The sequence below is a fragment of the Anas platyrhynchos genome, chromosome 10, assembly GCF_047663525.1.
Source record: "Anas platyrhynchos isolate ZD024472 breed Pekin duck chromosome 10, IASCAAS_PekinDuck_T2T, whole genome shotgun sequence".
Lineage (NCBI taxonomy): Eukaryota > Metazoa > Chordata > Aves > Anseriformes > Anatidae > Anas > Anas platyrhynchos.
Window position 1 is genome coordinate 9,410,000 of NC_092596.1, and position 15,417 is coordinate 9,425,416.

The 15,417-nt window shown below is 41.1% G+C and overlaps 1 protein-coding gene across 1 annotated transcript in view; it reads left to right on the forward strand.

The window, feature by feature from the left end:
* Positions 1-8,047, forward strand: part of KIAA1210 (KIAA1210 ortholog) — a 69,587-nt gene extending 61,540 nt beyond the window's left edge. The window contains exon 12 of the mRNA XM_072042879.1: positions 7,965-8,047. Coding sequence (XP_071898980.1) covers positions 7,965-7,972 — 8 coding nt within the window. The 3' untranslated portion in view covers positions 7,973-8,047. The remainder of the gene's footprint in view (positions 1-7,964) is intronic.
* Positions 8,048-15,417: the final 7,370 nt, after the last annotated feature.

Consider the following 15,417-nt stretch of genomic DNA (forward strand, 5'->3'; position numbering starts at 1 on the left):
AAAAAAAAATAAAATCATGATTATTTCCAGACACTGTCACTATTCTGTCTTCGAAAATAAGCAGGCTTTGAAGTAATTGGGAAGACACTGCCAGCAATGTAATTGTGAAGTTTTATGGCTCAGGGTATTTAGTGAAGGATCTAGAAAGCTGTCCCTTGAGATTCCCTCTGCCTGGTACCAAGACCAGGTTTTCAGCTGACTTAATTTGGTGCTTGTATGTGACAGCAGAGGGTGCTAGTGCTATCCCCGAGGAGTACAGAAAGGTTCTGAGTGTTACAGAAAGCAGAATTCACTGTGCACTTATAAGTACGCTATTACAATAAGGAGAATGGAGGCTTTTATGAAGGCAGAGAAGAGGGGTCTGAGAGAGAGGCATATTTTTCTTGATGATATAATGGAGTTTTTGGACTATAAAATCTGGAAAAATATGTTACCTTGTTGTTACAAGAAGGCTCTGAGAATTGGTGACAGCTATGGGGAAAAGTAGCTTGCATAGTGAATTCAGTTTTGCTGTGGGGTCATGCAGGAAAATAAGTGAACGTGTCCAAACAGGGCATTGCAGATTGGAATTTTAATTCTGCTGCTTAGAACAACTGCTGTCTGGCTAGAGGTTGATCTTCATCCTAGCCAGATGTAGAATCTGATGATTTTACAGGAGAGATTAGAGAGACAGCAATTTGGCATGCACCTAGCTGGAGATTATGGAGGTTCCTCTTGCTGTAACGAGCTATAAAGACTTGGGAAACCGTCTCCCACAGCATTCTCCTCAAGAAACTGGCTGCTCTTGGCTTGGACTGGCGCACGCTTCGTTGGGTTAGAAACTGGCTGGATAGCCGGGCCCAAAGAGTTGTGGTAAATGGAGCCAAGTCCAGTTGGAGGCCGGTCACTAGTGGCGTCCCCCAGGGCTCGGTGCTGGGGCCGGTCCTCTTTAACATCTTCATCAATGATCTGGATGACGGCACTGAGTGCACCCTCAGTAAGTTTGCAGATGACACCAAGCTATGCGCATGTGTCGATCTGCTCGAGGGTAGGAAGGCTCTGCAGGAGGATCTGGATAGGCTGCACCGATGGGCTGAGGTCAACTGCATGAAGTTCAACAAGGCCAAGCGCCGGGTCCTGCACCTGGGGCGCAATAACCCCAAGCAGAACTACAGGCTGGGAGAGGAATGGTTGGAGAGCTGCCAGGCAGAGAAGGACCTGGGAGTGATGGTGGACAGTCGGCTGAATATGAGCCAGCAGTGTGCTCAGGTGGCCAAGAAGGCCAACGGCATCCTGGCTTGTATCAGAAACACTGTGACCAGTAGGGCTAGGGAGGTGATCGTCCCCCTGTACTCGGCTCTGGTGAGGCCGCACCTCGAGTACTGTGTTCAGTTTTGGGCCCCTCGCTACAAGAAGGACATGGAGGTGCTTGAGCGGGTCCAAAGAAGGGCGACGAAGCTGGTGAGGGGCCTGGAGAGCAAGTCCTATGAGGAGCGGCTGAAGGAGCTGGGCTTGTTCAGCCTAGAGAAGAGGAGGCTCAGGGGTGACCTTATTGCTCTGTATAAGTACATTAAAGGAGGCTGTAGCGAGGTGGGGGTTGGCCTGTTCTCCCATGTGCCTGGTGACAGGACGAGGGGGAATGGGCTAAAGTTACGCCAGGGGAGTTTTAGGTTAGATGTTAGGAAGAATTTCTTTACTGAAAGGGTTGTTAGGCACTGGAACTGGCTGCCCAGGGAGGTGGTGGAGTCACCATCCCTGGAAGTCTTCAAAAGACGTTTAGATGTAGAGCTTAGGGATATGGTTTAGTGGGGACTGTTAGTGTTAGGTTAGAGGTTGGACTCGATGATCTTGAGGTCTCTTCCAACCTAGAAATTCTGTGATTCTGTGATTCTGTGATTATTATCCAGCTGTGAATCTGCTTACAATTAGCTGGGCTTGAGGGGGAATGAATCAGTTTAAAAAGGAAAAAGACTCAAAAATCTCCAAGGCTACACACGTCGTCTCTAGCGCAACTCTGACATTTTCATTAACAGAATGTGGTGTACACATCTCCTCAAATATACCCAAAGAATAAAAGAAAGCCTAAAGTTAACATATAATTGAGGAGCCAATACTAATTTCAATTAACATAATTAGAAGAAAGTGCTTGGAATAGTGAAGAATGACCCATGCTACCCATACTGAAAACACTAAATACTAGCCCTTTTCATGTTAGAAAGTTTGGACAGAGAGGGCCTCCCTAAGCAGCATTACATTGTCTTTTTAAGTGTTGTGATTTGAAATATTAAATCTATTTTATCTACGTCTATTACAGCATAAGTAATTCCTGAGTTTGTCCCGCTTGCTCAGCTAAGTGCTTTTGAGATCAATACAGAAAAGACATTAGCCTGTGAAAATACTTTGTCCTTTAGAGCTGTTACTGGAAGGTGATACATCTGAAGGGTATTAGTAATCAGTGATGTGATTAGCAGTCTTAAAAAGAAAGACACATCCATCATTGTCTTTTCCTCTAGTGTGTGATAGCCTACCTACATTCATATTAGAGGCTTACCCTGGTTTGACAATAATGCCTCATCAACTGTCACCAAAATGTCAGTGATTACCATGTGAAACCTCTCACATTTAGGGAATCTGACCATTTTTATTACTATTATTATTATTTTTAGGATTCTGGCCTTGATTTCTTGCTTGCTATAGTGGCTTCTTGTGTCTTCTATGCTGTCCAGAAGTATTGCACCTGAAATGTCAATATTTGTTCCAAGCTGTTGCTGTTGTTATGGTCTGGGTTAGTTTGTACAGCAGAGGTTGAGTGAAACTTCTGTTTTTTCACTGAGAATATTTTTTTAACATATTTTATGGAATTAGGCCAGTGAAATAAACTGCAAATTCTGAACCTGGAGCACAAAACAGTGCATCTGCTAGGAACAGAAAAGGTCACTCGGATATTTCAAGCTGGATGAATGAAGGGGCATAGCTGGATGAAGGTGAATGACTGGGGAAGAATGACAGTTCAACTCGAGAAACAAGAGGCGCAGAGTGGGAAGCTCTAATTCAAAGTACTCCTGCACAGTGGGGTGTGTATTAGCATAAAGAAGGGTATCAGAAGGGGGCTTTATTTGGAAGGTCTTTATCCATCTGTTCCCCCTGTGCATGAGGAATCAGGACAATAAGATCTTGTAAATGAATGGAAACGCATCAGAGATGCCCACTGCCATCGTCAGGTCTTTTTCTTCTTCCATTGGACACAATCTGCACATTTCCACGTTAGTTGGTCCAGGAGGTAATGCTTTGTTACCAGACCTCTTTCCATTTTCTGAGCCACATGAAGCAGGTGAGCACTTTGACTGCACTGCACATCAAAGCATGTTGTGACCTGCTGGTGGAGCCCACAGCACCGCAGCCCTTTAAATAGAACTGCTGTATGACCTGTGTTAAAAATGCAGCTTCTCAGAAGTGAGCTAAGCCAAAGTTTAGCAGCTTCTCCTGACTGAGGGGCAGATTATTGACTACAGAAACTGTGAGATGCTATTATTATTCCCATTGTACTAGGAGGGATTTAAAAATAAGCTATTTTAATAGCTGTTTTTTTTAGAAGCAGTTAAGAAAAATCTACAGGCAGTTTGTGTAAACAGGATTATTAACTGTAGGTTCTTATTCTGATCTATAAACCAAGATAATCACTAAACAACAAACAGGGATGGAAATGGCTGAAGGTGTGTAGTATTTCATTGACATAGTTTTGTATGAAACAGAGATGAAAAAGCAGAAAGAAGGAACTGATGTAAACAATCAAAATACAAAGGTTATTTCATACCTGAAACTCTCATTCCAGCCTTTCCTCTCTCTGCCTCAGAATAGGTCCATTAAAAAAACATAGCTTCTCTCTCTAAATAGTTTTACTTTTCATTTGTGAGATCAGAAACACTTCTTACATAACTTGTTTTGTATTCAGCCATATTTTACAGGAATCTAATGAAGAGCTAACAAGTCCAAGATTGCATACCTAACAATACCAGCAATGCTGCCTTGCTTAAAGATCGCTTTAACCTACTTTTTAAAGCAATTTAAGTTAACGCTCCATTATATTTTCTCAGTTATACCATTCTGGCCTCCAAATCAGTTTTGATTTACAGGTATTTTTCCAACACAGTAGGGTGAGGCTGAGTGTTTTAAAATTAGAAGCTTTCCACATTTCTCAGGAATACTTTTCTGTGGCATTGAGGTAACTTTTTCCAAATTACACAATAAGGTCATTGTAGCAACTGCAGCAATGTATGGAAAAGGGTCTAAGTCCCAGGGGCCGTGTTGTGTTTCCATAGACTTCAAACTACTCGCAGCAGCCTTCCCTAACGCTGTTGTTGGCACCATCAGAGCTAGCAAGGCAGGAGGAGATGTTGCTGGCTGGCTTCTTGCGAGTGCGTCATTCCTGCTGTCCTAAATGCCAGCTCTGTCACTGGTGACGTGGGCAAACGAAGCAAAGTGACACTGTGAGAAGCAGAGGAGGGGAGATGTGCCCCCCAAAGGGTCAGCATTTTACCAAGTCTATGTGTGGGGTGAAATAACTTCACTGGACTTGGCAAGATGTGAAAGCATGTTTTATTCATACAAGAGTAAATAAAGTGACTTTTCTGTCACAGCTAGATGTACAAATTAATGTACCTCTACATAAAATTAGAGCTTTGTTTTAGACACAACCAGTGTTTACTCAGTTTGGCTCTCAAATCATACGTGTTACAAAGAAGAGGGAAATACACGACCTGTTTTAGGAGAGTGTTTCAATTGATAAAGATAGCTCTCCTCAAAGATGAGCGACCTGGTCCATATTTGCATGAAAGAAGATCAGAGGTTCATTTTGTGCTTTCCATTTTGACGGAACAATAGGTTACATAAGCATTCTTAGTGTTATGATCCCTAATGAAAATAAATGTCTCCTTGCTTCATGTTGTTTATAAAACAAGGGATTTGACTGTGAAGAAGCACTACGTACTGTGACAGAACAATCAATAGGAATATTTACATTGCATATAAAATGCTAGGAGTATCAACATCAAGTTTTGCTTGCTATTTGTCTAATAGTTTCAGAGCGTGACTTGCTACCAAAGCCCAAATTCTGTGGCATGGATCAGTGTGGGCATGTTGACAGGTTAACTTCAGGTCTAGTCCTGTTCTTGACTGGCCACAGTGAAAGTTTTTATTCTCCTGCTCCTTAAAAGCTCGGACTGCAATCTTCCTGCTGCCGTCTGCAAAAATTCTGGGTGAGCTGGGATCTTGTATCACAGACCTTCGCTCTGGATCATTTTGCAGGAACTCCTGGGAAGGGCACGTCTCTGTGCTGCACATCACCCTTCTGACGTTCGTGTCGTGGTCTGTTGTGACAAAATGTCATGTTGCAACCTTGAGTCCAACCGCCCTTAGGTTGGGTGTTGCCACGTGGGAAATTGAGGCTGGTAACCAGGTCAGTGTGGCTGGGATCAGCCTAAAGCCTGCAGGAGATGTGTTTGTTTGGTTTGCATTTGCTGGGTGTGAAGGTCTTCATTTAACCCTGGGTAATGTGGTACCACCAGCCAGTGTTATGTGAAGGACCTGGTGATGGCAATCAGAAGTTTCAAACAAGTGCAATTGCCCTGAAGCCAAGTTTAATAAGATGTCTCGGAGGGTCCTTTAACCCAAAATGAGCAGTAGCTGCTCCACGCAGCATGCTTGCCTCCACGCCAACAGGCGCACTGCTCTACAGTACGCGTTGCTTTACTTCCAGACACAAGCTCCCCGCTGCAGGATGGCAAAGAAATGTTTGTACAGCTTTAGCTAGGGGCTCTGTGAACGGGCTGCTGCCAGAAATTGTCCAGATGAGATCTCTGGTGCCTTGCATATGTTCCATTAATACAGCTTAGTGGTTTTCCTCCAGCACAAGTGGCATTATGGCTGCGTACCACCAATTTGGCCGGGTGCATTTGGTTCACAGGTAGCAACAGTCCTGTTTGCAGCTCCACTAAAGGCACTGGAGTTAACAGTGGACGTGCCATTTCTTGATGCTGGCTTATATTTTTTTCCAACCTTTTTCATACAGATTTCTCTCTGGAGGCACAGATCAAAACTCAGGTGATGTAGCCAATCTGCCACAACTAATTAATTTTTGGAGCATAGCAGGGGGAGCTGGGACGGAGCAGCGTGTGCCTGGAGCGCTCCCCGTGCAGACCTCCCGGCCGGGCTCAGCGGCTCGGCTTCCTGCAGGCGCTCTGCGGGCGGCTGCCGTCTTGCAGGCACAGAGCCTCAACTTTTATTTACTCTTCCCCTAGTGCTTCCCTTGCTGTGCTGATGCAACCGAGACCATTGCATAATAGCCTGGTCCTTAAAATGAATTTCTCATGGCTTCTACCATGTGAAAGGAGCCGAGCCAGCAGTGCTGGCTGTGTGCAGAGCCAAGGCCGCTGGAACATCTGATTTCTTTGCCTTTATAAGCAGCTTGTCAGCCTTCCCTTTCAGTCTGATAATGAGAATTTTAGAAACACGCACACACAACCTCTTTTGTGTTGACTGAGCAGATAAAACCAACGATTTTCCCAGACAGAACTGGTGTTTTTGCTATACTTTTGCATTTGTTTTTATTAACAGTATGGGTCTCTAACCACAGCACTGCAGCAAAGAGTTTTTCTTCCTGGGAGTGACTTAAGCAAGAACAGACTTTATGCAATTTTCCAAGGAAATGTAAAATAACAAGAAGGATTTCAATGCTAAGTGGCACTTCGGGCTTTCTTTCAAATCTCAGGAACAACTCTCAGTCAGGAACAAATCTACTAAAGCCAATGGAATTAGTTTGGTCTAAATAACAGTATAATTGGGCTTTTTTGTTTCTGAGTTGCTCAAAAATAAGTCTCAGTAAATAACTCAGGGTCAAATCTTCTGCTTATGCCAGAACTATGCTGAACTGGGGAGAAATTGTCCCAAATTCACCCTGTCTGGCAGTTTGCAATGAAAAAATGGTTGAACAAACCTATCTGTGTTTCCTAGGTAGCCCCTCCAGAACTTGACTTGTAATTAATAGCTGTTTCTTACTAAAATACTTCTTCTTATTGGCCTCTCTGAGTTCCTTGATGTCACTGCAGACACTTCTTCCACTGAACTTTCACAAGGTGGGAGATTTCACAGGCTGACCACAGCTTGCTCTGCTCGTGTCCAGAGCTGCGTGGGTGTGAGTTGGCACTAGACTGGGTGCCACCAAATGTCACCTGTCGTATGGCATTGTTGATGTGCCACAGTGCCCTGGTGTAGTGTCTCCTTGGTTAGAGCTGGCTGATGTCCACCTAACTCGCAGGGAAAGCAGGGCAAGTTTGCATCTCCCTGCAAAGCACAGCCTAGGCATTTCCACAGTCATTCACACCATTGCCTTCCTTTATGTTTTCATTGATAGTGGACCCGAGATAGAAAGTTAGATTTTAACCTAAATTTAAAGTTCTCCAGAGTTTAACAAGTATATGAATCAGAGGTTTTTTTTCTGTGGGTTGTGGAACTGTAAATCAGATGTAATGCTCTGGTCCAGATCCAGATCTGAGTTTCCTCAAAGTTTGGGAATATTTTAAGTTTTTTTGTTCTTGTTCTTAAACCCCTGTCATTTTCTGGCTCCTATAAACAATGTTCAGTTTGAAGCTAGGCTGCTAATACACAGCCCAGTAGCCCAGTAGCAGTTACTATCAGCGCACAATCATAAATATTTCTACTAATAGCCCAAGCCTGACATTCTGACTTTAATTAATCTGATTATGTTTAATAATAAATTGTAGTAACCTATAAACATATTTTTAACTGGTGAAGCTGCTAATCAGTTTTGCAGATCAGTTTTGTAGTCGTTCAGTGAGACGATAGGGATTTACCTTGCTGCAAGGCAATATTAATCCCTGGCTAAAAAGATGACTATATTTCTGCGATCATCAAACTAATCTGAATTTTTTCTTTTCTTTTTTTTTTTTTTCTTTTTTTTTTTTTTTCAGCACACTGAAGTAGATCGTTACTGGTTCAGAAGAAATTCATTTATGGGAAACGATTCATCTACCACATGAAAACTGGTGTTGAGGTAGGCCTTCTTTTATTTTGGTTTCCTGAGATCTTTGGCTTGGTTTATTAACAGCTGTATACTTAAAGCACATTAAGGATAGCTAAAGTGAGGGATGTGACCATTTATTATTGTAGCAGAAGTAGCAAAGTGCCCGTGTGTCTAAAGCTGCATTTCTGAAGTGCCAAATTTGTCTAGCTAGGAAGGGATGAAAATGAGAAGCCAGTTTTCCTTCTGGCTTCCCTGAGGAGTGGATGTGTTTTGGTTCCAAAGAAGGCAGGGAGCAGACAAACAGCTTTTGCCTTGCTTTTAGGTGACATGACACTCTAACCCGATGCCTTATTAAACTTGCCCATGGATATTTCTTGGGTCATAAAAGGGGGCTGCGTATTTGCTTCCCAGCATTGGCTTTCAGTAGAAGCATGTCCAGCATCATCTTTTCTGCTCATTTGATGTTGTGAGACATGCTGGTCCCCGCAGGACTTGTGGACCTTCAGCTTTCACCAGTGGGAAATGATGGTCTTGCATTGAGTGCCCTTCCTGAGCTGTCCCCGATGCAGCTGGCCTCTGCAGAATGATCCCAGTGTAAAGTTTCCTCAAAGGATTGAGGGAAGAAGTTGGTCTCTGGCACTGAAGTACCTTTTTTCTTTTAGACATCTCAGTGTATGAGTGAAGAAAGCAATCTGATTAGCACATTTGCTAGATAGTTGAACGTATGGGAAGGTGAAAATATTAATAAAAGATAGAGTTGATTTATACTCAAACTGGCCTTTGGATTTGCAGTATACACTGTAAGAACATGCTTATATAACCTCCATTTCTATTCATAAAGGTTTATGTGGGTCTATATTGAATTATGCATTTAAAATTAATCCACTGAGGCAGCCCACTGAGATGCCACTTCTCATTTAGTAACTGCATTAAGGACTTTGCTTCATTTAGAAACTGTGAGAAGCTTGCTTTGTGCTGTGGAGAGGAATTGGCCTGCCAGATTCAAACTGGCTATTATAGGGGGTTTAAAACAACCACCTCTCTGTCTGTCTCTTTCGGCATTACCAGTAAAACTCTGTTCTCGACTTGTGTGACCCGAATCATGTAGCTTGGCTGAACTTGACAAACCCAACTGACTTGTGTCAGATTCTTAGAGGAGATTAATGAAGATTTTCTTTAGGGGTTGGGAACATCTGATTCTGTCCTTACAAGGCTGCGAGGACTTGGAATGAACAGATGTACAAATTAGGTTTTTATACCAGCAGCTGTAATTCAAGTTTATTAGATGTCTTGTGTAGTTTTCCAGCTCGCCAGATGTTGCAGAAGGGTCAAGAGCTCTTCTAGATGTTTGCACAGATTTGGTTCTAAGGAATCTGAGGCTCTTAGCTCTTCTCTGTGTTCTCCAAAGTACAATTCTACTTCTAAACTGACTGCAAAATGGCACTGTGAGGCTCTGTGCTGTGGCTGAATTTAAACTTCTTGAGCTTAAAAATGAAGCATATCAGTTCTGCAGATTCACACTGTGATCTAAAACACAGACTGTGATCTCTAAATGACCTGTTTTATTCATCAACAAAAGTGACTTGGGAATGACTGCCTTTACTGACTCTGGGCAAACCGTTTGTCTTCCTATTCTGGTATTTTTTGTTATTGTTTTTATTCTTCAGATAGTGTTTTTTGACCTTATGAAAAAAAAAAAAAGAGGGAGAAAAAAAAGAGGCAAGATAAATCCCTAACAAGTCTTTCAGTTTATATTTCTCATTCTGCGAATTGTGCTCCTATTGCCAAAGTATTCAACTGTCTCCTGAGTATTTAAGAAGTTAAATTTGCAAATGCTGAAATTGAAGAAGTTTGGTCTCGTATAGAGTTGCACACCTTCTCTTCTGTATTTCCTTCTGAATTTGTCCCCCCCCCCCCCCTTGTACTTTGTGCTGTCCTCTCTGTATTGAAGCCATTCCAGAGCCACATGGAAGCTCACCTCCTCTGCGTGTTTGTGTGCATGTGCGCGCTGGGTGACTTGTCTGGCAGCTTCACATTTGAAAGGGTGTGGCAGAAATCTCAATAAAATGGTTAAAGATCAGCCACCTGGTTCAAAACTTATCAGAGCTGATGTGCAGGCAGTGTAATTTTATAACTGAAGCTTCCCTAGAAAACGAGTCCAAAAGTATAAATGGTTGGGTTGTAAGAAGAACATTCATTTATGCATTGTCACTCCATTTACAGTCTGCAAACAGAACAACTTGTTTGGTTTACTTCTTTGTTTTTGTGTGAGAGAATTAATGTGTGATTTACTAGAGGGAAGCTAAGTTGAAGGAAAGGATTTTTATGTAAGTACAGAAAGTGCTTAGTCCTCCGATCATTTTTATCTGCTAAGGGATTAAATGCTGTAGTCTAGATCCAGTTGCTATAAAAATTGTCTCTTGCATGTATGACTGTGCTGGGTTTGATGAGAGTTTCACTGCTGCAGGGTGGCATGCAGCCAGTCCCAGAGAGCACTTGGACTGTTGGGGTAGATGCTTTAAATGAGATTTGGTAGGTAGGGTAAATAGCATTTATATATAATGACCTTATTTTACAATAGGCTCGTCTTTACCAGGTCTGCAACAAAATTAAAGCTTGGATCCTCAGCATTATTTAGGTACCTTGGTAATTTAATGGAGACCTGGGTGTCTGAGTATTTGGGGATCTCAAGTTAAATTAGAAAACAATGAACATTTTGAGGGAAAAAAAAAAGTCAATGATTAAAATAGATCAGAAGGATTTCTTTTTTTTTAAAGTCTCACCATTTTAAGGACCCATCAGAGCTTTATTTGTGTTTAGATTAACAGTAAATAAGAGCATAAAATTAAATGTTCGGTTTAATATGTGAAAAGCAACTGGTTGCATAACTGTCGAGTTATGAAACCTATATTTTTGTCCTCTGCATCCTGAACATCTGTGGCCTATATTTAATTGCAGTTTTCATCTTCAATTTGAAGAAACAATGTTTAGCCTGAAGACAAAAGTGATCTGTATAGTGAAATCAGCTAAAGTGTGGTTGAGTCTCACTTGCTAACAAAAAAGGCATTTTTTATGTGTGTTCTAATTTAGAAGTGGTATTCATTTGATAGTTTAAATACAGCTAAGAATACTCTAGTGTTTGAGCAATCTGAAGAATGAGAGTATTAAAGACAGAGGGACTGTAACTTAAGAGGAACAGGTGCATAAGAACAGACATGTGGGGCCATATTGTGCTATCAATTTTTAAGCAGAAATCCGTGCTGATTCCAACAGGGAGTCATTGTGCTGAAATATTGATGAGAGGATATGATACGGCCCATGGGCAGGAAATAATGAAATAGGAAAAGTAAAGCAAGCCAGCAGAAGTAGAGAAAGCAATCCAAAATGCAGAACCAAGAGGTATGAGTGACTTCAGAGGTAACATTCCTGAAAAATCTGGAGAGTGATGTGGACAGAAGGTTATATGCGGGCTGGCAATGAGATATATCTCATCACCCTTCACGCAGCACTGCATGCAGCCAGATAGCTTCAGCCCATGTTTGCAACTACAATCTGCATTTTGCAGTTGGTCCATGTAATTGACTAGATGAGATTCCTCTTTCAGTCAACCTTAATTTTTCAAGACTTGTAATTCAGATCCAAATGCTAATCTGCATTTGTGACTCAGAAGTCTCTAACTGGCAACTTTATTATAGAGGAAAAAGATGGAGCCTTAATGTAGAAACAGGAAGGTGAGGTTTGAAGAATATGCATCAGAGTCTGTTTAAATACTGGGAGTCAAAAACCCTTGAGATACTTCCATTCAGTTTGTTTCCACTTCACTGTAGCTGTTAAGACATATTCAGGGCTCAATAGACTTCTTAGCCCATGTCTGAGTTAGAAATCAAGATGTCTGCAAATGTACCCTAATGAAAACAAAGCAAGTTACCCGGTTCTAGTTTCAAAACAAATTCTGTTGTTTGAAGTACGTCTTAGATGGGGTTCCCAGGTACAACCTTGATGAGGTATCTTGTGGTATAACTACAGCTTGCTCCAAGCACAATGTGATTTATTGCCACAGAGATAAGGAATTCCAAATCTCCAGTTTCTGCCAGCACATCTTAGGAAATACACGGGTGGTCTGTCTTTCAAGGCTAGGCCATTAAGTAATGAATGGTTGTTCTTCTCTATGGCATTAAAGATCTTAATCAACTAGATATTCCAGTTCACTGACTATGGAACTATTTCCATCTACTATTAAAACATAGCTTCTACCACTTCTCTGCCAGAGATATTTTGAGTATTTTATTTTGAGAAGTCTCTAACACACTGCCATTCATTTCCTCATGTTGGACGTGTGGATTAAAAAGAATACAAGGCAGGAACCACCAAAACAGAAAACGTCAATAATACAGATATGCTTATGCACTTTCCTTGCTTGAAGAGAATGTTCTAAGATGCAAATTTTATAATTTTCTGAAATAGGGAGAACATTTAAAGAGCATCCATGGATTAGTCTGATGAAGTTTGTTCTGTAAATTGCTTGAAAAGAAAACAGACTCTTCCTAGGTATTGCAACAAATTGTTCCCAGCACTTCAGCTTAATACACTAAATGAAAATGCAGAGGAAGCAACACAATATTGGATGAACCTGTTTCAGAACATTGGCTCGGGCCACAAAGCAAGTAATTAACAAGCTGAATGAAGCATTTAAGCCCACGCCTTATCATTTATGTAACTAACCTTTGAGTTTTGGACGCACTGGTATGCTGCAGTGAAGCCTACACAGTGTTTCTTTTATGTGTGTGTATTGAGCAAATGGGAAATGCATACCCTGCCATTTGTTTTTCACATTTTCAGCACTTATCAGAGTTCTCTGCCTGAGTGATCTTATATTGCAAAAATGTACGCCTCTTGGTCCTTTTTTCTGTAGTGCAGTATGAATCTAGATGAGTTTCAGACTTGTTGTGTAGGGGGGATATATTCTACTTTTAAGGGTGCTCGTGAGCTTGTTTAAAGCATGATTGGTGGCACTAAAAAGGAATTAATCGAATGCCACTTTTCACCAGAGAAGTGAGCAGCAAAAAGAGTGGCAGGGGATTGATTCTGCAGACTCCCTGTTTATAGAGCCAGCCTTCACAAACAGCTTGAAAACAAAGCAGGAATGCTGTAAGCCGATGTCATCTGATTGGGGTGGGGGTCTGAAAAGAAGGAGCTTCCATTCCTATAACACATCTGTTTTTCCCATCCTGAGAAACGTTGGGCATATGAGGAGCACTGAGGCAGCTGATGACAACATTAGCTTCCTATAGAGCAACTAATACTTAATAGTGGAGCGTAGCATCACCTCTACACTCGGGGAATGAGTCATTTTGCTTACTAATTCTCTTGCTTTCGTCTCTCCCTCCTGTTCTTTCCCCCATTGCTGTATAACCAGACTTATTTGGAACTCTTGTAAGACAAACACCATTTCTCCTTGGCGGGAGGGAAATAAAATAGCATACTTAACATGGTTATATAACACTGCTACTCATGCCTAAAATGAGGTCATTTTGATTAATATATTTATCTGGTGTGCAGCTGTAACAGGAGAAATAATTGTGATTAAAAGAGAACTGTTTTATTTATTCTCTTTGCACTACAGCATTCAGCTTTGTAATTAATATCCCAAACTTGATGGGAGCTATTTGTTAGTTAATGTGATAATTTGTGCCCGTGGGCTATGTCCTAGCCCTCCAAACCTTGGAAAACCTTCACAGTGCTGAAACACAACTTCCTTTCTCTCTTCTTTTCTCTCTAAGAAATATGGTAAGAATTCCTCAGTAATTGTATTTATTAGAAGTAATGCAATAGACTACATAGACTCAGGTAAAAAAGATGTGGGAGAAACAGACAAAGGTGCTATAAGCTGTCAGGGAAATAGAGAAGTTAAGGTTAGTGTGATAAAAACGATGAAATTAAAATGCGAGGTTCTTTGAAGTTGAAGATGTTTCTGGGTGATAAAGTAACACGACAAGGGAGGAGTGATAAAGCCAGTTACTGTGGGCTGGGAGAAAGAGCTGAGCGGCATGCTGCAAATGGCTCTAATATAATCTGTTGGGCTCATAGAACTGGTAGGCTTTGCTTTTGGAATACAAGTAGATGTATTTTTTCTTTTGGGATGTTGAATTGCCATTCTTCAAAGTTCTGACGCATCCGGTTCTATTTCGGTTTGATGACTCCTAACTAGACACGTTAGGCGGCTGCTGCTCAGAAAGCCAGCATTTAAAAACACTGTTTTTCTCTTCCACTCTTTCTGGCAAAAAGCTCGTTATTCAAGTGCTTTCTCTAACCTTTAGTTACCCTGGTTGCATAACTGGAAAGCAGCATCCCACCATGCACTTCTGTGACCCAGTTGTGCCTTTCCAGTAGTGACTTTATGAGTTATGAAAGGTGTGTCTGCCAAACTGCTACAGAAACATTTACTCTACTGACCCTGATTTCCTAAATATTATATAGCCATCATTCACTAAGGAATGAAAAACAGTGTAAAGCATTGAAAAGAAAAATAATTCAGCAATGTTGAAAATCCTTGTGTATGTTCTTTAGCCTTGACAGAGCTCAGGCTTCTCATTGATAAAAATACTTGTAGAAACAACTTTTAAATCACTAATGCTTCAGTAATCTTTCAAAATGAATTTCAGATGGTACGTTCAGTACTAATAGTCACAGTACAAATCATTGAGTCATCCACAGAAGAGACTGAATAACAATTGCTTTGTTGAACTAACTTACAGCCTAAATTGTGATGTTCAGAATTCAGTTTCGAGGTCGTCTGCAGACCTGCTAAAATCCTTTCACGTTATTGTGTCACTTATTACCACGTTTTCTACAGATGATAAAGCCTCCATGTGGATAAGACTGAACTACTAATATAATACATAGAGAAAACCATTTATTACTAATTTTACTTTTACAAAATCTTTCTGTAGCTCATAGAAAACACAAAAAAGCCATGTGCTTGATTTTCTTTTCCATCACATAATACAGCATAAGTCAGTTATATAAATAAACTCACTTACATAAATAGCTTAATTCTCCTTTCATTTTATGGCATTATAAACCAATAGCAGATCTACTGAAACAAAAGATGTTATGCTGGCATGAAACTGGTATTGACAGCATACTCAGGCTTTTATTATATAGATTCTTTCAGCCAGTCACTTCTATTGTAACCTGAAAGCCATCCTATCAGAAGATGTAAACTGTTTGGTATGTGGCGGCTGAGGGCTACTCTTCATAGCAAATCTCACTCTTTACGTCAGTGCTCTGGTTTTCAGGTAGCCTCTGTGTATTAATTTTTGGCATCAATATACAGCTTATCTTAATGGTTAGTTAAAAATACAGCATGTCTGGTAAAGAAGGCCTGATGACCTAGTTTG